Here is a 26,535-nt window from a genome sequence, read left to right as displayed (position 1 = left end):
TAAATACCCATATTATGCCCTTAATTAAAAGGGGAAAAGATGAAGTGTGGACACTTCATACAGGGATCAGACTCAGATGGTGAATGACAAAATAGCCATATAAAATTCATACACACTACATAGTACACAAGTACATTTGGGACAGTGCAGGGGGTGTGTCTGTACAGTAGTTTCAGCCAATGAAATGCCTTCACAGGCAGCCTACAATAATTCCATACTCACGTGCATAACGTAAGACAGAAAGCGAAAGAGACAAAAAGAAACGAGGAAGAAAGCTTTCTGCACGGCCTGAATGAGGAAGAACATATTATTCACACATTAATGCACGTTATGAATAAATGATAAAAGCGCAGGCAGACATCTCAGTCTTTATGCCCTGAACTTCTTGGTGTGGTGCACCAAACCAGCTGAGTAAATACATCTATTTACACAAGAATCCGCCACCTGGATGGCAAGAGCAAGCACGGTCAACCAAATAATTTGAAGTATATTTTTATTTCCATACACACTTTAATTTTTATCCATCATAAACACTGATAATTTTCATAGCTGAAGAAATGTGCTAGCAATTCCTTTCAAGAAAGGATTAATTTCCGATAAAATTCCTGAAACAATCAACATTTTAATTTTACAAACTGTTTGACTCAAAATAAGTGCTTGTTTTGTGTTTCATCCTTCCATTATTCTGTCGGGCACTCGCCAGTGTTTATGGGGCCGAATACACTCGCGTCCTCAAATGAGACAGGATTTTGATTAAGCCGTACGTTCCGCAAACACCCCACATAAGATGTCCTCATCTCCACTCCTCTCACATTCTCTGCATTAACAAGAGGCAGAACTGCAGATTATTATGCACTGAAGGGCCTTTCATGCAAGATTATGTTTTTTTTTGTTCTTTTTTATGTTCTTTACCTGAAACGCCACCAATGTAGATGGTTTCCTGCGCTGAAGGACGGGATACAGAGCGTCGTCTGACTAGCGAGGTTACTTCATCTACTCTCAGCCTGATGATTTTCTGCCATACGGACACTGTGGGATTCGTCATTTGAAATAAATGAAACCTCACTTGCATTATATTTCTGTGGAAATGATCTTTTATAATCTACCATGATAAGAGAAAAGCAGTAAAGTAATACCTGCCACATAGTGAAATTCATCACAGAGGGGTCGTGTTGGGGTCAATGCGCTGCCATAGCGGTGCTGTCCGTCGTTTGCTTTTACCACCACCTAATGAAGCATAACCCCACACAGATCGCACATTATGTGATACTGAACGTAATTATAGCATTAAAATCCAGAAATGGGCCCGAAACATACTTTATGCGAGTACATTAAAGGGTTAGTTCACACAAAAATGAAATTTCTGTCATTAAATACTCACCATCAGGTCATTCCAAACCCGTAAAACCTTTGTTCATCTTCAGAACACAAATTAGGATATTTTTTATGAAATCCGAGAGTTTTTTTTTTTAATCTCCCATAGAAAGCAATGGAATTACCACATTTAAAGGTCCAGAAAAGTAGTAAAAACATTGTCAAAATAGTCAGTGTGACTACAGTGATTCAACCTTAACGTTATGAAGTGACGAGAATATTTTTTGTGAGCAAAAACAAAACAAAAAGAACAATTCAAAAAATTCTTCTCTACCCTGTCATTCTCCTACACAGTTCATTATCATGATTTGTTCATGAAAATGTTCGTATGCAGATTTCGCACAATTTTTAGACGAGAATCTTAGTGACTGTTAGCGAGAAATGTCCAACACGAAAGTTAGCTACTTCCTGTGAATATGCAAGACTTCCCAGCAAACACTGGTCCGACAGCAACGTCATGTCCCTGGCCAAAAATAGTCGCGGTAAGATGGTATAAATCTGTAAAAATATATATTAAAAATTTATATTCGGTAAAAAATTTTTTCCTAAAAATGCATTCATATATGTTTGTACATGTCTACAATTCTCTGGGGTTGCATGTATAATTGTTACTTTGACTTTTAGCTACATGTGTAGTTCAATATATAATAATTAATTAATTATTTATTTAATAAGATAGCGTCAAAGAAGTCTGTTCAAATTTCATTTTAGAACTATTTTTCAACCATGACGGGACGTGTCGGAGGGACGTCTTTTCAACGGTCATTAAATGTCCGAATGTTTGCTGGGTTCTGATTCATTAGCCGCTATAAGTAAATAAATAGAATAACAGTGCAGTAAACAGTAAAACTGTTTGCACCACAAACCAATGTGTTTAAGATTCTGATGATACATTTTTACTTCATAATGAGGTTTGTTACCAGCACAAAAACATGTTTAGTACAGTAAGTGCAAGATTGTATGTTTGCTAAGCATTAACATTCTGCATACTTGCGTAGCTTGTTTTTAGCCTCATCTTCCTTTCAATATCCTTTTTTTTTAATCAGTAATACAGACAAAATACAATGTTTTTTAAAATAATAAAATAAACTATTTTTATTCACCTTTCCTCTCTTGAGAAACAGAGTGAGTGTCCGTCCATGGTTATCAATTTTGTGGAAAATAAGGCCGGTGAGGTTCCTGGGTCGAATTTCTAAAGCCAGGTTATAGGTAGAACCAGAGATGATGTACTTTTCTGCCAAAAAAACCCAAAAACATTTATTTAATTTATTATTAATTAATTATTATTAATTAACCTATTTTTTGTCACCATACACATATGTATCAACATGATGGATCAAACCTAAGACCAAATGTGCGCCATTTCCAGCAAAATACGCCCCCTTCTCAGTCACGCCTTTGAAACAGGGCACGATCCCATGATTGACAGCTGGATGCGCAAAGAGAACCTTGGAAACCCTGAGGTCACGGATGCATCCGATTATACTCTTCTGAGGGACTTCTCCCTGTGAAAAAAAAAAAAAATGTGATGACTTTGTACAAGAACACAAGACATGTGGTTAAGCTACTGGCTGAAATAAGGAAGTTGCACATTCGTACGTCTGTTTTGTGAAGCATCTGCAATTGTCCGTGTCCCACATAGACAGGAGACTGCAGATCATGTGTGAATCCTTTCAACTGCTGTCCTTCAGGTGTTCGAATGCCATCCACAGCTAGAAGAATATTGTGTTTCTTCATGCTGAACTTGATCTGTACACAGCATGAACTAAAACTTAGGATTTCACATAGTTACGGAAACACACCATTTTAGAATTTTTCTACATACATTGTGCCAGTCACCATCATTGATCTTCTGAGAGGAAATCATTTCACCTGCCCCAACAGAGAGTTTGACTTTTCCATCACCCAAATACAAGGTCACAAAAGGAACACCATGTTTCCCTGAGATATAGAGTAAAAGTCCTTCAGATGATGTGGTCCGGATGTCTAGGGAGAAATGCGGCCTGTAAGACAAAGATCATCTCGTAAAAGTGCTACAAAATTAAATATTAATACGTCATTCATTGACATCATTTACCTGTTATTGAGCTCCTCCGGATCTATTTTAAACTGCATCTGGCTGTTGGAACCAAGGTGGTAGGTGTGTTTGACAGTTTTTGGGTTTCTGCAGCCTTGTTTAGAGCTTCCCTTTTAAAAACAGCAAAACATTGACTAAATGACATTAAATGTCACATGTTAGGTATAGCCACTTAAAATGTGTATTTGTTTAATGATTTCAAGGCACAATGTTTAAAGGTGCACTAAATATTTCTGTTATTGTTTTATAAACTTAATACTGACACCTAGTGGTGTGGAGGCAGCCTCAAGCAAACAAAACTTTTCAGTCGCCACTGCCATTTTAAAAATACCCTATTCGTAAGTAATCACACTATTTTTGCAACCAAAAGTGTTTGATAATAAGGGGTGCTACAATAAAGTCAGTGCAGTTCATCTAGTCATGTGATCTCAATGGCGGCCACCATAAAGGGGTCCTGCTTTATGTAGGAAAAACTTTTTGTGTAGCTAAAAACCTCTATCAAAAATGTAATTTTATCTCATGGACGATTGCTTCTCTTATTTGATTGGACCAGCTCCACTCCCTATAATGTCTCTGTCACTAATCAATTTTTATTCAGATGTAAAACTGTATTAAAGGGTACCTATAATGCCCTTTTTCAAAGTCTTGATTTTGCTTTGGAGTCTACTAGAATAAGTTTTCTTGCTTTATTGTTCAAAAAACTATTTTTCAATAGGTCCAGAAAAGTAACAGTTTAAAAAAATAACAGTTTTTTTTGTGTGCAAAAACAAAACAAAAATAATGACTTTATTCAACAAATTCATCTCTCCCCTGTCATTCTGCTATGTTATTTTCGTTGCAGCGCTTCCAGGTTCTTTGTCAGAACAGCGACTTAGTATTGGCTGACACTGTTCACGTGAGCAGCACAACACATGTGTATGATGCTGAGGCAGGACCTGGCCAATACTGAACCGGCATACGGATGTTAACATGGAACACTGCACTGTCTATACAGTGTCAATTGTGTAGGAGACTGACAGGCTAGAGAATAAAGTGTTGAATAAAGTTGTTATATTTGTTTTGTTTTAGCACACAAAAAGTATTCTCGACGCTTCATAACATTAAGGTTGAACCACTGCAGTCACGTGGACTATTTTAGTCTTTAGTACCTTTCAGGACCTTGAATGAAGGTAATTATGTTGCTTTCTATGAGGGATAAAAAAAACCCCTTGGATTTCATCAAAAATATCTTATTTTGTGTTCAGAAGAGGAACGAAGGTCTTAAGGGTGTGGAACGACATGAGGGTGACAGAAATTTTCATTTTTGGGGGGAACTAACCCTTTGGAGTGGACTTTATGCTTTGTAACTTTGTAAACAGCAACATTACACACTAAAGACAGTTGAAAATGTATAAAAGCACAATGGGACCCTTTAAGTTTTATTGCACATTTATCTGAAATACCGAATTGCTGTTGGATATAATTCTGGCATGTCTTGCACGCTTCTTAGTGGTGTCCAGAGGGGGGCGCTCTGCTTTACAGAATTCCAAAGATACATTTCCAGTCTGATTGAAGCTGCTCAAGTCGGCTGGAATGTAGTCACTCTGTAGACTGAATAATAAGGTCATTATGAGTGGCTTATTTCTGTTATATGTCATGATAACACATTAAGAGTAAAGCATAACATCAAACCTGCGTATGTACAAGTTCCTCAAACAGCCTTCAAATAAACCCTCCCCCAAAATAATATTTTCTCCAGGTTCATTGAACGTTGATGATGATGGCTGATCTTCAATGTCTGTGTTGTCAACATTTAGCTGCATCCTGATGGGAAATGTTCAACATGTATTGAAAAGCATCTCTGCAAGCAAGTTAACCAAGATATTTTCTTCTTACCCCCCGCTACTTTTGGAGGCTGTTATGTAGTGCCATTTTCCAGTTTCACATTTGTTTCTGGACGTTAATTTTGCCTTAAGATCACTCATTTCGACAAAGCCGTCTTTCAAAGACAGCAAAAAGTCATTATTCTGCAGACCAAAGGAAAACATCAATAAATCTCTTCTTTTTTTCCTTTAATTTATGTTGAAATGAAATGTATAAATATATATTTTATTTATAGTCATATATGATTTTGTAAATAATTAAATAAATTGTATTATATAAAGTACATAAATAGCTAAATAAAATATAAATCCATAAATAGCTACAAAAATAAATGTTGAAATTAGAACCACCAAAAACCATATAGCCAACTCGGAATACTTTATATGGACAAATTGTTTTTGATTAACTAACCATTCCACCATTCAGTATCAAGACTGGAACATTTTCCTGGGATGTCTTAAATCCAAGTGAAACCACTGTCTCAGAGTCTTTCTCTTTAACGGTGGGTGACGTCGACAGTGAACTACCAAATTCAAAAGTAGCCTCTCGGGAACCCTGGAAACAACCGACCAGAAAGAGTTTAGATGAATTTACTCCTGAAGCACATACACTTTCAAGTAGTGATGGGCTCTTTCGAAACACTGCTTTGTGAAGCTTTGCAAATCATTTTTTTCCATTTCCAGTTATTTGGAATATCAAACAAAGTCAAATTATTTTAGTAAATAAGGCTTTGTTACATCACATTGAAATGTTTTGACATTTCAATGGTACGCCACTAGGGGTGCGATGATCTCTGTCAACAGCATGTGGGGTTTTGAACACTTCGACTGCTGGTTCAGTGATTCAAAGTTTCGAAAAGCTTTGTTTCTCCCATCTCTACTGTCAAGTAATCCACAAAAACTGTCTTACCAGTAAAGGATTTGGACAACCTTGGACAATTCCAACTTCCTCTGTAAAAGTAGCATGGATATCTACCTGAACATTATTGACACATCCTCTAAGTGATGGAAGAACAATTTTATATCTGGAGACAGAAAAAATGATGTGAAAATGAATATTCAGTTACGTGAATTACATTCAAAAAAATTAAGCTTGTTTTACTGGGAATTAACCGTGCTTAATTTTTTTTTTTTTAAATCTCTCACTTTCAGCTGATCCTGTTAAGGGGTCAGTTTTCTTTAAAGGGTTAGTTCACCCAAAATTTAAAAAAATGATGTCATCTATTACTCACCCTCATGGCATTCTACACCCGTAAGACTTTTGTTCATCTTTGGAACACAAATTAAGATATTTTTGATGAAATCCGATGGCTCAGTGAGGCCTGCATTGTCAGCAATGTCACCAAACCTCTCAAGATCCAGAAAAGTACTAAAGACATATTTCACAAACCAGTTCATGTGAGCACAGTGGTTCAATATTAATATTATAAAGCAATGAGAATATTTTTTGTGCTCCAAAAAAACAAAATAACGACTTTTCAACAATATCTAGTGACAGCCAATTTCAAAACACCGTTTCGAAGCTTGACGAATTTTTTGTTTCGAATCAGTGGTTCGGATCGCGTAAACAAAGCCTCATTTACTGAAATCACATGACTTTGGTGCTCTGAACCACTGATTTGAAACAAAAGATTCGTAAAGCTTCATGAAGCAGTGTTTTGAAATCAGCCATCACTAGATATTGATGAAAAGTCGTTATTTTGTTTTTTTGGCGCAGAAAAAATATTCTTGTCGCTTTATAATATTAAGGTTGAACCACTGTATTCACATGAACTGATTTAAATATGTTTTGAGTACCTTTCTGGAACTTATTCATGTGGCAATGGAGGCCTCACTGAGCCATTTGATTTAATCAAACTATCTTAATTTTTGTTCCCAAGATGAACAAAGTTCTTATGGGTGTAGAATGACATGAGGGTGAGTAATCATTTTTTGGGTAAAAATATTTTTGGGTGAACTAACCCTTTAATCAAAAATATTATTTCTTATATAACCAATGCTCTTCACATTTTTGCAAGATTTAACTTTCATTTAGCATGTTTTGCTCTGTCCCTAACCAATAACCATAATGATGAAAAACTGAAGAAATGCACCAATAAATAAAAACAAAAGAGAATATAAATACTTTTTTCGGACTGCAACTGGAACACCACCAATGTAGGCCTCCGTGAAGAGCCCTTTGACAAATCCCAAAAAAATGTTGATGTAGTCTTTGATAAGTATTGTTGTTGGTCTTCTGTCATTCATAGTTATTCTGATTTGGAAGAAGTTTGTCTAAAGGGATATAATATAATATAATATAATATAATATAATATAATATAATATAATATAATATAATATAATATAATATAATATAATATAATAAGAGGTTATGAGAAAACTTACTTGGGGAAATACCTTTACATTCGACTTTTCAGAAATTGTCGTGCCATTGTTTTCTCCTTGCAAAACAATATAGCCTCCTTCTAATGTAACAAAGAAGTATGAGTTCTGTAAACAAAAACAAAAAAATCACTTAAATTTTATTCAAATCTTGTGACATTAAATATCAAACAATTGTTGTGTGATTTTTATATCTGGATTTAAAATGCCACATTTTTGTGATTCAGTAGTGTGAATCAAATCAAAGTTTTTATAACCAACTTTACCTCATTTCCCATGTAAAAAAGCACAGCATCCATTTGATGACTCAGAACATAGAGCTTAATAAAAGAGTTTGAGTTTATGGCAACCTTTCCATAACCCGTGCCATCAAAATAATCCCCCAGTGTGCTTACTTTTCCCCTAGGGATGAAATAACGGAATAATGACTCAAAAATTCTGAATAAAAACAAAAAACAAAAAAAAACTTCTGATGACATCATTACGTACCTTAAACACGAATCATGTTTTGTGATGTTCACTGCATGTTGAAAGTTATACAAGCCGAGGATATGATCATTTAGAGTTGAAAACTCAATACAGCCTTTGAATCCTGGGTACTGAAGCTCTGCAGGTGGCTGGAAGCAAAATTCAGAATACAGAGGGAAGGAAAAAAGTGTTATTTAATCTTAAAGAGTTTATTTTTTGACAAAAATACAGAAAAAAACAGCCTGGAAATGTTGCAGATTTCAAACTGCATAAGAATGAGTATAATGTATTATTTTTATACTATAAGTACTAATTTGTTATCCATTCGTTAACATTAAAAGAACTGGAAAGAAAGCATTAATATCAAAATCTCTGAGGAGAGCCATTAGTCAGTTTTTAACAGTTTTGCTGACTTATTTACCGTAAAATTGCTTGGGTATCCGCCCACATATAAGACGACCTCATTTGGATCCAGATCGAGCAATCCATTCCTGGTGCTAGGTCGATTAATCATGGGCGGCAGCTTGTTGGGTTCAGTTGATGTGAAAGTCTGTGTGTATATGACCTGTGCGTCTTGATAAACTCTGATTTGGGAAGAAAGGAAATAAAAAAACATGGACAAACTGTTTTGCAATTTGGAAATGTACGCAATTTGTGAAGCTCTACTATGACAAATGACGTTTACCTACGGAAATCCACCCTATCCATAAAGGCTTTATCATTGCTGGACTTGGTGATTTCGCTGGTCTTTATCTCATGAATCTGGCCGCCCAATTTGTAGACACAAAAGAGGACACCATTCCTCACAACCAAGCCAATGAAATCCTTGACTGCCTGTTAGTCCAGAGAGTTACAAATAAAAAGATGCCCTACGATACACACCTTGAATATCGATATAAAATGCACCATAATTACAGTTCTGGCTGATATTAATAAGTTGATCGTTTTTTTCATGATATGGATGATAACCAATAATTGGCCGATAAAGGTATAATGTTTATTCTAAAATAACAACAAAGAAACACTAAAAACAGTTTTAAAAGCTACAAATACTTTTTATACACATTATTATATTGTACAATATGAAATATGGGTACTCATATTGAGAGTTGCTAAAGATTACATTCAACAGTGTTGATAAATTATTAGCGTGTTTAAAGATTAACTTTTAAGTGAGCGTTAGTGACAGAAAAGCTCTTCTAAATGTACAAATAGTGGAAATGAGCATGAACAATTAAATATCTAATATCACTTATATTGGTAGATATATATCGTGCATCCCTAATATATTAAGTCTCCTCACATATTTATTTCCAAGGTAAAGAACAAACTGGTTGTCTTCACCCAGTTGGCGTCTACGTCTTGCGTCCCCTCTAGAATTCGGTTGGTGCAGTGTAAGATTAAGAACCGTGAAGGCTCTGAAGTCTTCCAGGTCTTTAGGAGGTCGAAGTTCAATATGAGCATCACCGGAGAACAAGATCGGCCCCCTGATCTAGGAACACAGGAGAGAAGCAAAAGGATAAACATCTGGAGGTGGTTGTCGAAACATCTCTTCTCCCATGAGCACTCACTCTGTTGGCCGCGTCTCTAGTCTGTTCGATCAAGTCTTTGATTCTCTGGATGCTGTTGGACATGTTGGCTGAACCAGGCATCTGCCAGCTTTTGTTCTCCACTTTGTGCAGTTCGTTAATTAGTGAAGGAAAAGTCTCATCCAGGTCTGTCACTGTAAAGGAGATCATTCAGTGTTGCTCCTCAGAATTAAAGAAACCAGGTATGAAAAGAACAGACTTTCTATTCAGATATCTTTGAACTGAATAGTACTGAATAATGTTCATTAGATTAACTCAAGGAAAGAAGAACTGAGAAGACTCACATGTTTTGTTGACACCATCAAGTAAGTCGTTCAGGTTTGAATCTTGAGAGGAAATGTTAATTTTGCTCAGTTCTTCAGTGATGTTCTGCAATCTGGTTATTGCATCACTTGCTGTGGTGTTCACATCCGAAGCACCTTCCTTGGCTTGGATGATGAGGACGCGAATATCGTCTAAAAAAAAATGAAACCACCAAAGTGTTCATCTGAAAAGACCATTACGATATTTGATGTGGGAAAATGATTGAGCAAAATGGAGTTTCTCACCCCTTTTGATGTTGTTCATCTTCTCCAACACATCTCGCATGACGTGCTTCAGCTCGTTCTGTTTGCCTTCGGCCTGTTGGATCAGGTTCTTGTAAGCTTCACATTTCTGCGTGACAGCTGTAGATGATAGTTTGTTTCAACACAGCACAACATTCACATGAAAAACCCACTCAATATGATTAGGATCAAAAGTTGATCTTGTTTGGTTGAAATTATTGCTGGATGTTATTTTATGGTTTGTGGTAGTTGCATTAAAATTGCATTGAAAACCTTCTAGCTGTATCACCGCTTCCTTGGCATTCACCAGCAGAGTATTTGCATGATTTTTCAGATCCTTGGCTTTATTTTGTAGATCTTGTCCTTGCACATCCTGGGGAATAAAATGAATAGAAAAAAGTTTGAATTGAAAATAAAGTTTGCTTATGATGGTTATAAGCAGTGTTGGAGGTAACGCATTACAAGTAACTTGAGTTATGTAATCAGATTACTTTTTTCCAAGTAACTAGTAAAGTTATGCACTACTTTTAAAATTACAACAAAATATCCAAGTTATTTTTTCAAGCAAGTAACGCAAGTTACTTTGTTTTCTCACGTATTGACTGACAGCTCTCCTGTCCTCATGTTGAGAGAAATTAAGTGCAGAGGTGTTGTGTGCGCTGTGTGAACATGATGGTTATTGTAGCTCTAGACTAAATGTGAGCATGCATTTTCTCATATCACTTAAACAAAAACAGTACCAGTATTCCTCAAAATGAATAAAAACAGTAAAATGCAATAACAGAATATTGCATAAACCTACAATAATTAAATATATTAAATTAAACAAATATACTTTATGTATTTATATCTCACTTTATTAGCCAGTGTCTTTGCTGCTGACCTTCAATGATCTAATTCAATCATACTAAGCAAAAATGACCATAGATAAACATCACATTTGTGTTTTTTATTTATTTAATTTTTTTTCATTGCTAAAGTAAGAGTACTCTTCTTCAATCCAGAATGGCAGCACAGCTGAAAAGTGTGTTTGAGCTGCACCCTCTACTGTACAGGTGTGAATTTGCATTTCCTTCAGAAAAATATAACCTTTTTGTTGTTATTAATAAACAAACAAGCAAACCCAGACCAGATCTGAAAAAAAACAACATAAAAGTAATGTAATGCATTACTTTCCACAAAACGCAATTAGTTACTTTTTTTAGGGAGTTAACGCAATATTTTAATGCATTCCTTTTAAAAGTAACTTCCCCCAACACTGGTTATAAGTGGAGCGCAACAAAGAATGCAAAATATATTGGTATAATAATGGTTATACGCCGATATTAGACAATTTTTAAATTTATCTGTATCATTAAGTCTTGTATATTTAATTAGATTTAATTTTTACAATTACATTATCTTCACCATCAGCTAATGCTCACTTAAAATTAAAAACATTTTTTTACATTAATTAACATAATAACATAATTAATTATAAAACATCATTAAAAAAACAAATAATTTAATGCTTTAAAATGTAATCTGTAGCCAATCTCAAAATGAATATACATTTTTCATACATTACATTATAAAATTATGATGAGTAAATTAATTTGCATTTAAACTATTGATTGTAGTGTTTTACTTTTAGTTTATTTAGACAAAATATTATAGGCTTAGCCTGAGCCAGTATTAGACTTCAGTTCAATTAGGATATTTAAGTAGCTTTTATAAATGTACACTAGAAAAAAGCATTACTGGTGTTCTTTGATGTTGAGACAAAACAATGGCACTGACATATTTTAAGATGCTTAAGTTGCTTTCAGTTGAAACAGCACAAACATGCATTTTAGACTGGGACTAGCTTAAGCCTTGACTGTGAAACCGGGGGATAATTTTTTAATTTATCGTCTGACATACTTCAAAAGCCTGGTCTGCCGCTTCTTTGGCACTTTTGGCAGCAGCTTCCGCCTCCTTTATGGCATCGATGATGGCTGTGAATGCTCTGATGGCTTCGATTGCTTTCTGAACAGCGGTTGAGTTGGTAATGTTCAGTATGACCCTACGAGACACATGAACTCATAAAAACTACATTAGAAACAAAAATATGGTTTCGGGATGTTTGGAGAAATCATGACGTACATTTGAAAGTCCATAGCCAGCTTTATAAGTTCCTGCGCATGCTCCTCAGCCTGTCTCACAATTCCCTCCTTAGCAGTTGCTTCAGAGAGTAGCTCGAGTTTTGCGTCTAGATCGGTTTTTGCTCCGTCAAACAAAGCTGCAAGACGAGACATTTCCTGGCAGAAAACAAAACGTAAGTATCCAAACTGGTGAATGTTTTACAAAAGAATAACATTATTTGTCACCTCTGTTAGGCCATCCATCATTTTCTGAAGATCTGTTATCTCTTTTAGTGTCCTTCTGGTCATGTTCACATTGGCTATGATATTTCTTTGATTTTTCCTCAAAACTCTGAACTGCTTCTGTTAAACAAACAATTGATGAAGGTGTTTAAAGACATATGTGATTGTGAACAAATCTACATCTTATATTGTAGTGGTTCAAACTCTGGTAAGTTAAGTTAGTCCTTGGTCAAAAAAGTTTGAGAATGAAAGTTTGAGTTTGAGTTTTTACATTAAAGAGGACATTCGCCAACTATTATTAGATGATTACCCAAATATTTTTCTGCTGTTCCTCATTGAGTTTATTAACACCATTGGCCTTGATCACATCAAGCTGCGCATCTACAAGCGCCTCTTGTATATCTCGAAGATCTTCCGCCCGATCCATGAGGTTCTGTCCAATACGATCTGCCACAACCAAGGAGCCATTCAAAGGAACCATCAGGTCATTCAAGATGAGGTTGAGTACTGTAAGAGAAACAAGCACGCTTTCGAACCCAAAAAGGAGCTTGGTCACTACTAAGGATTGTAAAAAAAAGTCCTAAATCAGGGGTTTCTATTCCTGCTCCTAGAGGACTACTGTCCTGCAAAGTTTAGCCCCAATTAACCCCAGAATTAACCTCAATTAAACACATCTGAACCAGCTAATCAAGGTCTTCCAGTTTGCTAGAAATATCCAGACAGGTGTGTTGGAGCAAGTCAGAACTGAGCTCTGCAGGAACGTTGGCCCTCCATAAGCAGGATCGGATACTCCTGTCCTAACTGGTGCAATTCGGAAGCAATTGACCCACATATTTGTGCCTTTCTGAGCTCATGGTTAGCCAGCTCTCTCTGAACCCTGCAGCTCTGTCTTCGCATCTTCTCCAACATCCATTGGGCTTCTTTTAACATTCTGGCAGCCTCCTCTGTGTTCCCACCCGTGTGGTTTGATAGCTTCAACTCGTCCAAGAATTCTATGTGGGTCAAGAAATAAAAGTGCAAGTTTACCAGCAAGAAGACATTTAAATAAGAAATTGGCCATGAAAAGCTCAGCTGGATCTAATAGGTTCACCTTGTATCTTTTGTAAGAGGTTCACGGTCTCAGATCGTAGGTTTCCCCCCCTTTGATAGGTTTGGTCCAAAGTCTTTAGCAACTGAACTGCAGTACAGGACATCTGAATTGCCTGTAGAAACAAACACAAGTTGTAATTCTATGTCAATTCTTAACAACAATGAATTTGAAGCTTCATTTTATGGATGACATAAAGATAAACCACCACAAACAAAGTAACCGTACCTTGTCATTGAGAACAGTGAGGTCATCTTTGACACTTTCGAGATCAGATTCAAACTCAAAAATCTCTCGTTGAAATGCCAAGACAGATTCAGTGTACTTGTGGACCAAAACCTAAAAAAGGGAAAACATTTTTTTTTTTCTTCCAAAAAATGATAAGCGGAAATACATTGGCATTCCAATGTGCTTCTAAAATGCTGTTAACGGAAATTGTTGTAGGGACCTTTGTACCAGCGATGGCATCTTCGAGTTTTTCCAGCCTCGCGTATGAAGTAACATTCCGACTAAAAGACTCAAGTTGATTCTTCAGTGTGGAGAACTCATCATTCATCGCTTCAAGATCATCCATTAACTTAATGACACAGATATCGCATTCTAACAGGAAAAACCTGGAGTTAGTCAGTTCAGATCTCAGTCATGCATTGTCACATCTGCATAGGTACAAATATCACATGATCACTGGAATATAAAAATTTTAAAGAGGCCCCATGTAAGGATATATAGGCCCAGAATATTATTAAGAAATTTGAGGATTTTTTTAATGGATTGAGGACTGTGAGAGCAAACCATAGCAGTCGCCTGTGTGTGGGTCATCAGCCTCATAACAATCTATGAAAACAAAGAAAACAAATATTTCCACTTTGATAGGAATTTTTTTTTTGGTTTGAAAAACATTTAATTTTACTTGTTATTACTTGTTATTACTATTTTTATATTATTATTACTATTGTTTGTAAATCATGAGAGCTTGCTTACCGCCTGTTTGCGGGTCACATACGTAACCGTGGTCACACTCACATGGCTGACAACTTCCTCTTTCTACTAAAGGGCTGCCATAATATCCAAGCGCACACCTAAAATATGAAGTAAAGGAGAAACTTTTTCTTCAAAAGACAGACACTCTTTTGCATATTTACATATTTTAAAAACCAGACACACCTTTCACATCGAACCCCAGAGTAACCAGGTTTGCACAAACATTCAAACTCATCTCCAACCCGGAGACATCCAATCGCAAAACTGCACAAAAAAATTGTTTAATAAATTAAACAATATATATATTTTTTTTAAATAAGCAATAAAAATTATTAAACAATAAATAATGCAAATAATTAAACAATCAATAAAAATGTTTAAACAATAAAAAATTAAATAAAGCAAACTTTCATGTGTGTATTTTTATGATTATATGGCATCGTACTTGTTCAGTGGGTTTGCTAAGGGACACGGACACATACGGCAGGTTCTGAGAGCGGCGCTGCCATAGTAACCCTCCATACAACGCTCGCAATGGTCGCCTGCTGTATTGAACTGACAGTTCTGCAAAAATACAAAAAAGCATCATTTCAACACTGCATTGGCTCCCCATTAAAGGGTTAGTTCACCCAAAAACGAAAATCATGTCGTTCCACACCCGTAAGATCTTTGATCATCTTCAGAACACAATTTAAGATATTTTTGATAAAATGCCTCAGTAAGGCATGCATTGAAAGCAAGATAATTAACACTTTCAGTGCCCAGAAACGGTATACTAAAGTTATATTTAAAACAGTTCATGTGACTACAGTGGTTCCACCTTAATGTTATAAAGTGACGAGAATACTTTTTGTGCACCAAAAAAAATAAAAAAAATAATGACTTTATTCAACAATATCTAGTGATGGGCGATCTCAAAACACTGTTTCATGAAGCTTTGAAGCTTTACGAATCTTGTGTTTCGAAACATTGGTTCGGAGCAGGTATCAAACTGCCAAACTCACCTGGACCATTGAAATTTCGAAAAACTTATGATGTAACAAAGCCTCGTTTACTGAAACCACGTGACTTTGGCGCTCCGAACCACTAATTCGAAACAAAAGATTTGTGAAGCTTCTAAGCTTTTGTTTTGAAATCGCCCATCACTAGATTTTGTTGAATAAAGTCGTTATTTTGTTTTTTAGGGCGCACAAAAAGTATTTTTCCGTCACTTCATAACATTAAGGTTGAACCACTGTAGTCACATGAACTGTTTTAAATATGTGTTAAGTAGCTTTCTGGGCATCTGAAAGTGTTAATTATCTTGCTCTCAATGCAGGCCTCACTGAGACATCGGATTTCAAAGATATTTTAATTTGTGTTCTGAAGATGAATAAAGGTCTTACGGGTTTGGAACGACATGAGGGTGAGTAAATAATGACTGAATTTTCATTTTTGGGAGAACTAACCCTTTAACATTGCAACATTTTAAAATCTTGCTAATTACTTACAAAGCACTAAATGGTTTAGCTCTTCAGTATTGAGGTACACTTAACACACAAAAGCCTATTGTGTCTATTGTGATCTCAAAATTCTGGCCAGTTAATAATATATTTATATAAAAATCAACCACAGGCATTAGATTCTTTTCTTAATTTCAATCTGGTTTCTGACCACACAGAAACAGCACTCATAAAGATAATAAATAATATTTGCTTAAATACTGATACAGGCAAATTATCAGTGCTGGTACTACTAGATCTTAGTACTGCATTTGACACTGTCGATCACAACATACTTCTTGACAGGCTCGAAAATTGGGTCGGGCTTTCTGGGATGATCCTAAAATGGTTCAGGTCATACTTAGAAGGAAGAGGTTATTATATGAGTATAGGTGACCATAAGTCTAAGAGGACATCCATGACATGTGGAGTCCCTCAAGGTTCAATACTTGTACCGCTCTTGTTCAACCTGAATATGCTTAATAATGAGAAAGAACCAAAATGGCTTATCACAGCTATGCAGATGACACCCAGATCTACTTAGCCCTATCACCTAACGACTACAGCCCCATTGACTCCCTGTGCCAATGCACTGATGAAATAAACAGTTCACTGCGTTTGGAAACAAAGATGAAGTTCTCAAGGTGAACGCATACCTTCGCTCTAGGGGTCAAACAACTAAAAATCAAGATAGGAATCTTGGTGTGATTTTGGAGTCAGACCTTAGTTTTAGAAGTCATGTCAAAGCAATAACTAATTCAGCATACTATCATCTCAAAAATATTGCAAGACTTAGATGCTTTGCTTCCAGACACGACTTAGAGAAACTTGTTCATGCTTTTATCACCAGCAGGTGGATAATGGATTATTGTAATGGAAATCACTCAATGGCCTAGGACCTCAATACATTGCAGATATGCTTATAGAATATAAACATATACAGATCACAGATCAATGGGAAATACCAAGGGTTCACTCAAAGCACGGTGAGTCTGCTTTTAGTTATTATGCCAACCACAGCTGGAACCAGCTTCCATAAGAGATCCGATCCAACAGTAGCCACATTCAAATCCAGACTCAAATCACATCTGTTTAGCTGTGCATTTACTGAATGAGCACTGTGCTACATACGACTGATTGCACTGTATTTTATTTTTGCATCCTCCTTTTTAATTCTAAACTGTTTTAATATATCATTTTATATTCTCACCTTTTATTGTTATTTTTATTTCTTTTGATTAATTCCTTCTATGTAAAGCACTTTGAATTACCTTTGTGTATGAACTGTGCTATATAAATAAACTTGCCTTGCCTATTTAGCACCTAAACTTTGGAACAGTCTTCCTAACCTTGTTCGGGAAGCAGACACACCCTGTTTAAATCTAGACTAAAAACACATCTCTTTAAACTGGAATACACATAACACATTATCACATTTCTATAATTCATTTCCGTTGTTAGGCTACATAAATTGGGTCAACCAGAACCGGGAACACTTTGTGAGAAGAATGGCATCCACACTAATATTAGTCTCTCTATTAATCCCGAGGTTACCGTATCCGGTCCATATCCATATCAGATGGCGGACCTGCACCTAGACATGAGCTCAACACAGCCCTGAATGTCAGCAGAGATTGTGCCAACTATACAATCTCCTGTGAAGGCCTTGTTGACACGACAGCCATCGACACAAATCCTCAGCAAAGACCACAATAACCAGACAAGTCCTCTGCACAGATCTATGACCAGAATCGTGTCTATACCGGCGTGATGAATCCGATCTTCAAGCAAAAGGACCTGGATGAAATATTTAAATGCGACCAATCCACAGTCTGATTTCTGACTTGTGATTCAGCCTGAATCATAATGACACAGTGTTTGTTCAATGGCCAGAGGAGAACTGGCCCCTCGACTGAGTCTGGTTTCTCCCAAGGTTTTTTCTCCATTCTGTCACCTGATGGAGTTTGGGTTCCTTGCTACTGTTGCCTCTGGCTCACTCTGGCAACACTTAATATTTAACAATATTATTGATTTGACTGCACTGACACTATTAGATGAGAACTGAACTGAACTAGACGATGACATCACTGTTTTCTGCAGGACTGCTGAATAGATCAAATGACTTAAAACTGATGATCTTTACAGTGAAACTGAATCAACACTGAACTGACTTCAGCTGAACAATGACACTATTTTCTTTTAGAGCTGCTGTACAGCCGACATGAACTCTCTTTGCATCACTGAATCATTTTCCTGTTATCACTGTAAAGCTGCTCTGAAACAATCTATATTGAATAAAGTGCTACATTAGGTGACTTAAAGGATTAGTTCCCTTTCAAATAATATTTTCCTGATAATTTACTCACCCCCATGTCATCCAAGATGTTCTTGTCTTTCTTTCTTCAGTCGAAAAGAAATTAAGGTTTTTGATGAAAAGGTTTTTTATTCTCCTTATAGTGGACATCAATTGCCTCCAGATGGTTGAAGGTCAAAATTACAGTTTCAGTGCAGCATCAGAGGGCTTTAAACAATACCAGACGAGGAATAAGGCTCTTATCTAGCGAAATGATCGGTCATTTTCTTATTTTTTCCGTAAGTAGAATAGGGGAAGTGTACACACCACAAATGCACATACACGCACCCACAAACACACACAAACATGCTTAGAGATGGTATGTACAGTTATTCTCAAAATATGACTGTGCCAAACTTAGACTTAGTTTAAATGACTGTAGTTGTGCTAGTGTCATTTCTAATGATAAAAATTTGTCTGTAAACTATAACTTCTTTTATATGCTTTTCTTACATGGCAAGTTTAGGTTTGTTATAAAGCTCTCTGTAAGCCTCATTCAACTATGTATGTCACATAACTGTAAAATGCATTGTTCAATGGTACTTCGAAGAAAAATGTACCCTGATCTAACACATTCATAAATTATGCAAATCAAGCCACAAGACAAGACAAAAGAAAGTTTGGCCCGCCAACTTTGCATCTATGTCATTGGCTAATCTCAACCAAGGAGGCGTATTGACTTGCTTGTCCATAAAAGACAGGCACAAACATTTTCTTGTGTGTTCTCCCGATTGCCCCGAATCATCCATCGCCCACTCACGCACATCTCTCCCGGACATCACGGCGACCACGCTTCCATTGCGCTCATCTTTCAGGACCACCATCTCCGGCGAAACTAACTCTCACGTCCTCAGTTCAAATCTTCCCGCGGAAACGGAAGAAACCAACCAACTGCAGCCGCACTTCTCCGAAACTCAGCAAGCAAACTGATGCTAGTAGACTACCGTTTCTCTATTAGATAATGAAACTGATTTCTGTGCTGGCTCTCAAGGACTGTTAGTAAGTTTTGCTACTTGTCTTCTCTCTTTTCCTGCCTTTACTTTCGCTCTTGTATATATATGTGTGTATATTTAGACGTATAACCTCTGTGGTAGTTTTCATATATTAAACACATTATATCCATGCTCGATTGCTCTGTTGCTCATTCAATAAAAACCAGGTCACTTTAACGTTTTCGATCCAGCACCAACGTTTTACGCTTGGATGCTAGAATAGGAAGTGTATTCTCGTGGCCAGAAAATAACCTTTCGTATTATAATCGTCTGTGAGGAGCTAACGGTTTGCTGGACAAACTAATATAGTTTCTCTAAATAATTATTAAACCAGAACTAATCATATATGTAATTGATTATAATTCGTTGTAATTAATTCACAATATATGTTTAATTCCCCCTTGGGTCAATATATGCATCATAATTAATCATAAGGCTTTATGATTTATTATATTCATATATTTCACCCATAAATTGATTAAACCTGTACAAATACGCTACAGCGGTTTTGGCAGGAGCAATTGGAAGGTGATCATTTGTTTATATAAAGCATATACATTTACATTTTTTTTAGAAAATGACCGATCGTTTCAGGATTATCAGGAACATTTTATTTGAAAGTGAACTAATCCTTTAACTTGACAAGACCACAATGTGACACCGCAAAAGATGCATTGAGGACACAACTATACAGTGCATAAAAGCTGACATTATTGATGTTATTGTTGACTTATCACAAATAGAGGTTCAATGAGGTGTTTTAAAAGTAAAAAAAATAAAAAATATGATATTAATATGCACAAAGAAGAGAATGCAAAGCTATATAGCCTACAGCAGTGGTTCCCAACCACGTTCCTGGAGGCCCTCCAACACTGCATATTTTGTATCACTCCTTTGTCTGACACACCGATTTAAGGTCTTGGGGTGCTTCTCATTTCTTATTTGTGCATCCTTGTTTCCTTTCCTCGCGTCTCAGCTCCACCCCCCGTAGGATGTGAGGGGAGGATGCAAAGAAAGGAAACGAGGACGGAGGAATCGAAGAAAATGTTATTTGTATATTGGAATGTACTTGATCACTCGAGCATCACTTCAAAGAGTCATCAAGTAAAGTATCATCACTTCAAAGCGTCAAAAGTAAAGCATACATTTAAATTATTGTTGACAGATGTGACGGGGGAGGAGAATGTATACGTGTGTCAGGTTTCTTGACGAGAAAGATTTCCGCGAAGGATACACCGCTGTATCCTCGCTCATAGCTCCTCAGGAAGCTTCCTCACTCCTCGTTCCTCACGGTGCAATTAGAGAATTGAGATGTCCTTCAAGATGGCTGAGCTCGATTGGTTCCTGGGTCATAGGAGCAAGGAAACGAGGAGGGATATTGAGAAGCACCCCTGGAGTCTCGACTAATGAGCTGATGATCTGAATCGGGTGTGTTTGATACTTAATACTTAGTATGTACACAATAATATGTTATATTATTATGTAATATAAAAATAATATAATATTTAAGACAGCTAGATGAAAATTGCCACACAAGCCTGGCATGAAACATCTTTTCACGGACAACTGACATATAGTAAGATAAAAATTGAAGAGGAGATGAAGAGGAGATAACACTTTCTTTAATCATTTATATATTTTCTTCTATATGCTCTGATTATTTCCAAATGTAAGATCTTTGGTGTCTCTTCATGCTGTAAGATCGAGTGGGTGTACTTTCCATCAGAACTGATTATGTGATGAACCTTCGTATCAAAACATGTCTGTTTCTACCTCTGCAGACATGAGATAATGCGAGATCTGCGATATATTCTCTTAAAGGTGTCAAAACAACTTCCTGCATATCTATTTTCGTCTGTCTTTGACATCCGACCTAGCTGTTACACCAACTATGACATAATGGATAAGTCTGTTTGACCTTTTCTTATTTGACCAAAACATATGTTTAGGAGGATGTAAGGTTCCTGCATATATCTGTTGCTCGTATTTTGCTCTTCACTTCTGCTTCTTCTCCTGCTTTGTCTCTTCTACCTCTACTTTCATTCTGCAAATATCTTCTTTTGTCCATCTTTCTCTATACTATGATCTTCACAATCTTCATTTGTTAGATAAAATACTTTGGATTTTATAATAAACTGTTATTTACTTGATTCATTTGTTTGTCTCTATAATTTAACATTTTTACTTAATACATTTGTTTTTCCTTATTTAAATTTGATCTTTGACATAAACATTGCTTATCTGCCTGGATCTCATTGAATCAATCTGTAAATGATTTAAGATTAAATCATACCAAACATTTTCCGGTATGTGGTTCGCAGTCATTGGACAGGCCATTGCAGTTGCAAAGTACACACCGTCCCTTGTGCGGTCCACTTCTCTCCCTGTAATAACCACGATCACAGTCCTGTAATGGTGCAGAGGACAGAAACATCATACAGTATAAGATCTCAGCATGTGCAGACATTTTGATAAACCCTACAAAAGTAGGCTATACAGACATTATTTTAGTTAAAAACACTGAATATTATATTAATGCTTTTTACCATAGTTAATAACCGTTTACCCTGTTCCAGGTGGCAAAAAAATATGAAATCAAGGCACTGAAAATACTTAGTGAATCACAATGGAGTTGTTTCATAGTGTCTAAGTGTGGCTGTAGTTTGGACGGTTCATTAAAAACACCTACCTCAAGGTATGGTATTACTTTACAAATTTGACATATAAAAAGACAGATAAGCAACTGTAAGGACTTTCAGTATTGCGCAGGCAGATCCACAGAAAATGAGGGTTAATGTCTTCATGTTCTACTGTACCTGCAGTTTTAGCGCGTGTTTATTTTGGCTGCATGTCAGTCCGTTTATGCCAGATTTGTTATCTGACATACCTAAAGAAAAACATGCTTGAACCTGCTTGACGGGGGGGCTTTTGATTCCTAACAATACTGAATTAGTATACATGAATGATTTACTTTTCAAAAGCTAAAAAATCTGTAATTGAAGCACATTAGAATAACGTATAAGCCGCATTTTTGCGATTCGAACTGGTTCAAGCGATTCACTGAAAAGATTGAACGATTCGTTCACGAATCAGTGGCTGAAATCGGAACAGAAATAAAATTGAATAATATGTAGGTAGTGTGAATTTACGAATGAGAGCTTCTACACTATAGATTGCCCAAGGGATGACGCGTTTTTGTAGGCAAAACCAGGAAGTGAGTTAGCATTTTAGGGCTTCCGGTTCCAACGCTGTAAAGTCTATGGGTTTTTTGAATGGGTTTTTGCTAAATCGCCTGAAATAAGGTCTGTGGTTAACAAAGCCTCTAAATACTTTCACGTTTTGATCTATGACATAAAACACACCAGTTATAACCCACTTGTGATTTTTTAAACTTTTACTGTGTCTTAAAATCGGCGGTTGCTAAATTGCTAAAAGGGACTACCTTTGGCGGGGACTTTAGACATCATCATGACAAACAGGACATTTGGACAGCATTTCTCATGAAAAAGTGGATAAGTATTCATACACAGCGCAGATCATAATCAGCGAGCATGTTTTTAAATAGAGTTGTTTTCTAAATAAAATTTGACGCTTGGTGGTGGTGACGTTGATCCGCGACCATGGTGTTTTGTAGTCCGTTTATAGCCTACTGTTAGCCTTTTATATCTGACGACTTTATTTAGGCTTCAAAATCTATAAATGTTGTGTTCACTTGTAAAGATTATCTTGATAGACAAAACGTGTAAGTGTCATAACCCTTTGTTAAACACAGAGCTTATTTTCTGCGATTTTCCAAAAGTCTGTGGGAAAAATTAATAGGCTTTCAGCATAGACTGTAAAAAAAGTTCAGTCGAGGGAACCCGTGCGCCGCTAACTTCCGGGTTGGCCTACAAAAAACATAGACAGTAAAAGAAAACGCGTCATCCCTGGGGCACTCAGCGCAGGTTAATCGACGATTCGACACTTTTTTCTAACAGTTCATGCTCAAAAAAGATTTAGGGACAATTTACACGACACTATTTTCAACTAAAAGCGGGAAAACATTTTTTACTTTTTAACATTTTACTTTGGATTTTCCCCATCTGCTTCAAGGATAATTTCGGGAATGCAAGTCGTATATTCGGAGTGTGAACTCGTCTCGGGGTACATCAAACCCGACCTCTTGACGTTACTTCCAAGATGTTGACGCTTCCTGCTTCCAAAGAATATGAACGTAAAAACTTTAACATTAGACATTAAGTCATTAAGTTAATGTAATAATACCTAGTGATGGGCAGAGCGAGGCTTCGTGGAAACACTGAAGCAGTTGAATCAAATGTGCCGTGATGATTCGAGGCTTCGAAACAATCTGACACTTGACTCCACGGTGACCCCTAGTGGTCAAAAGAGTGTAAATGCAACAAAACTCAAACTAAACACCTTTTACAAATATATTGCAAATGTTTTATTGAAAGTAAAATCTATTAAATGCAATTAACTAATTCTCTAATAAGATTAGGCTACATACAGAGTGACTGTATATCTGTTTTTTTATCAATTTTCAAGGCTTGTTTCTCTGTTCCATGGCTCAAGCTAAACAGGCCAATAAGAGATTAATAACTACTATTATTCATTTTAATTATTCTAATGTCTAATTAAAACATCTACAAATTTATAAAACTGATCAGAGATCAGGTAAAACCCATAGACACTTGTTCAATGCTTCTCAGTGAATCTGCATGATTCATGGGTTAACTTTATCATCGCCCTCTACCGGTGAACCACTGAAATTTCGAACTGTTTTGAAATGTTTCGAAACAGTGAGGACGTAATGAAGCCTCGTTTACTAAAATCACGTGACTTTGGCAGTTTGATACACGCTCCGAATCACTGATTCGAAACAAATGATTCATGAAGCTTCGGAGCTTCATGAAGCATGTGTTTCGAAATCGGCCATCACTAATAATACCTTCGTTTTTGCTTTTCGTCAGCTGTTTTCAAAGCGATTTTTATGTTATTTTCATTCTGTTTTGCCATAATTTACACAAAAACACGATATGCTCTCATTGTGTCATGGCGACACCATGTGGTCAAAAAGTGACGTATGAGTGACTGAAACTTGAAACTCACTGAGGTCTGAAGTGAGAACTTATAAAGAATGATGGGACATTTAATCTGGGTCTGGAAACGCAACAGTACTGTTTTTTGCAAGGTGACATCGCCATGACTGGTATGCATGCAGAGTTTTTAGTCGATTTCGCGGATCTGTGTGAACGGGATCGTTTTGACCTCGTTGTCATCTGTACGCAAAAAACGCACAGAAAAAACTTTTCCGTTGTCATGTAAACGCAGTGGTCCTCTTGAGGTCTATATGTAGACACATATTTCTGTATTAGTTTTTATATAATAAGTGTCTTTATTTTAATTCACATATTCGGAAGAGAGGATGTGTCAGGAAGAGTTGTGCGATTTGTAATGAACCAGATGTTCGAAACGGTTCGAAAGAGAAGGCGGTTCATTCGGATTGATTTAAATGAATCGTTTTCGTGAAGTGGTTTGATGAATTCACTGAAAAGATCGAATGATTCGTTAGTTCGGTTAGTTCACCCAAAAATGAAAGTAATGTCATCTATTACTCACCCTCATGTCGTTCTACACCTCTTTCCTCTTTAGAACACAAATTAAGATATTTATTGATGTCCGATGGCTCAGTGAGGCCTGCATTGCCAGCAACCTCTCAAGATCCATAAAGGTACTCAAAACATATTTAAACAGTTCATGTGAGTTCAGTGGTTCAACCTTAATATTATAAAGCGACGAGAATACTTTTTGTGTGCCAAAAAACCAAAATAACGACTTTTCAACAATATCTAGTGATGGCCGATTTCAAAACACTGCTCGAATCTTTTGTTTCGAATCAGTGGTTCGGAGCGCCAAAGTCACGTGATTTCAGCAGTTTGACACGCGATCCGAATCACTGATTTGAAACAAAAGATTCGAGCAGTGTTTTGAAATCACCTATCACTAGAAAAGTTATTTTTTTATTATTACTTTTTTTGCGCACAAAAAATATTCTTGTCGCTTTATAATATTAAGGTAGAACCAATGTACTCACATGAACTGATTTAAATATGTTTTTTTGTACCTTTTATGGATCTTGAGAAGTTCGGTGACATTGCTGTCAATGGAGACCTCCATTGGATTTCATCAAAAATATCTTAATTTGTTTGGAACGACATGAGGGTGAGTAATGAATGACATTATTTTCACTTTTGGTGAACTAACCCTTTCATGAATCTGACTGAATTCGGAACATATTATGAACATATATGATCAAGATGATGTTGATTTGTTGATGCATCAGACAATCTAGTTCAATATTTGTTCTTTTATTTAAAAAAAAAAATTATAATTGTAAGAACTGCACAAAATATCAATGCTAATCTTAGTTGGTTTAAGATGGTTTTAGCAGTTTTTAGCTGCTCCCAGCTGAAAAATACCCAAAACCTCCTTAAAACCATCCAACAGATCATTAGTCTGGGAGCCTGCTTATCAAAGACCAGATTAATGCTTTAAGAGTTTTTTAAAAAAAATTTTTTTGCAGCAGGGCATGTTTTACAACGTCTTACCTTAATGTGTGTGGAACCACAATACTTTCTGAAAATAGGCCTCCACGACTCTTGATTGTTGTTGATTTTAACCTGGGTATCATTGTCCCACCAGAATGTTATTGGATGTCCCCGCTCATCTGCAGATACCCAGAGATCCAGAGAAAAGAGCACGAGTACTCCAGTCCACATAATTTGGACTCCCAAGAATAAGAATTTAGCCATTTATAAATGTACATGCCATATATGCATTTACAGCAAGACTACAACTCCATACACTCTTAGAGCACAAGCTGCGTGTGTTCTTACTCTTGGCAAAGTTCAAAAATTCCCTTTTCTTCCTGTTTGTCTTTCCAGGTGTGTGATAGCAGTGTGTACAGAGGAGAGGCAGGGCAGTGATTTTTACCCACC

At 36.4% G+C, this 26,535-nt stretch overlaps 1 protein-coding gene across 3 annotated transcripts; it reads right to left on the bottom strand.

Annotated features, from left to right (window-relative positions):
• Positions 1-130: 130 nt before the first annotated feature.
• On the bottom strand, positions 131-26,503 carry lama3 (laminin, alpha 3). 3 transcript variants are annotated; one of them, XM_067396046.1, is made up of 39 exons: positions 26,146-26,503; positions 23,801-23,910; positions 21,831-21,944; positions 15,194-15,275; positions 14,895-14,975; positions 14,712-14,809; positions 14,523-14,564; positions 14,179-14,330; positions 13,959-14,069; positions 13,734-13,845; positions 13,474-13,635; positions 12,954-13,150; positions 12,647-12,763; positions 12,423-12,577; positions 12,201-12,342; positions 10,572-10,671; positions 10,302-10,418; positions 10,038-10,208; positions 9,736-9,887; positions 9,468-9,656; positions 8,850-8,998; positions 8,586-8,748; positions 8,186-8,313; positions 7,963-8,098; positions 7,700-7,804; positions 7,439-7,587; positions 6,224-6,338; positions 5,726-5,869; positions 5,327-5,457; positions 5,123-5,254; positions 4,894-5,041; positions 3,452-3,561; positions 3,200-3,377; positions 2,974-3,123; positions 2,717-2,879; positions 2,478-2,608; positions 1,137-1,227; positions 913-1,029; positions 136-817 (listed from the first exon to the last, which is right to left on the bottom strand). In XM_067396046.1, exons 3-39 carry the CDS (start codon positions 21,835-21,837, stop codon positions 681-683), a joined length of 4,764 nt encoding a protein of 1,587 aa, XP_067252147.1. In that variant the 5' UTR covers positions 21,838-21,944; positions 23,801-23,910; positions 26,146-26,503; the 3' UTR covers positions 136-680. The 3 variants fall into 3 exon arrangements, with proteins under 3 accessions (XP_067252146.1, XP_067252147.1, XP_067252148.1); XM_067396045.1 differs by lacking the exon at positions 23,801-23,910 and having other exon boundaries at positions 131-817; positions 15,157-15,275; XM_067396047.1 differs by lacking the exon at positions 23,801-23,910 and having other exon boundaries at positions 26,146-26,170.
• Between the last annotated feature and the right edge of the window lie 32 nt (positions 26,504-26,535).

Source organism: Chanodichthys erythropterus, chromosome 10, assembly GCF_024489055.1.
Source record: "Chanodichthys erythropterus isolate Z2021 chromosome 10, ASM2448905v1, whole genome shotgun sequence".
NCBI lineage: Eukaryota > Metazoa > Chordata > Actinopteri > Cypriniformes > Xenocyprididae > Chanodichthys > Chanodichthys erythropterus.
The sequence above is the reverse complement of the archived record's forward strand: the minus strand, read 5'-3'. Positions and strand labels throughout refer to the sequence as shown.

Excerpts from the sequence above, each read along its gene's own strand:
- lama3 (XM_067396045.1), bottom strand. The coding sequence starts at position 26,349 with ATGGCTAAATTCTTATTCTTGGGAGTCCAAATTATGTGGACTGGAGTA. Across the intron at positions 14,070-14,178 it reads ATGCCATCGCTGGTACAAAG|GTTTTGGTCCACAAGTACAC; the intron begins GTCCCTACAACA and ends TCCCTTTTTTAG. Across the intron at positions 10,209-10,301 it reads GATGAACAACATCAAAAGGG|ACGATATTCGCGTCCTCATC; the intron begins GTGAGAAACTCC and ends ATTTTTTTTTAG.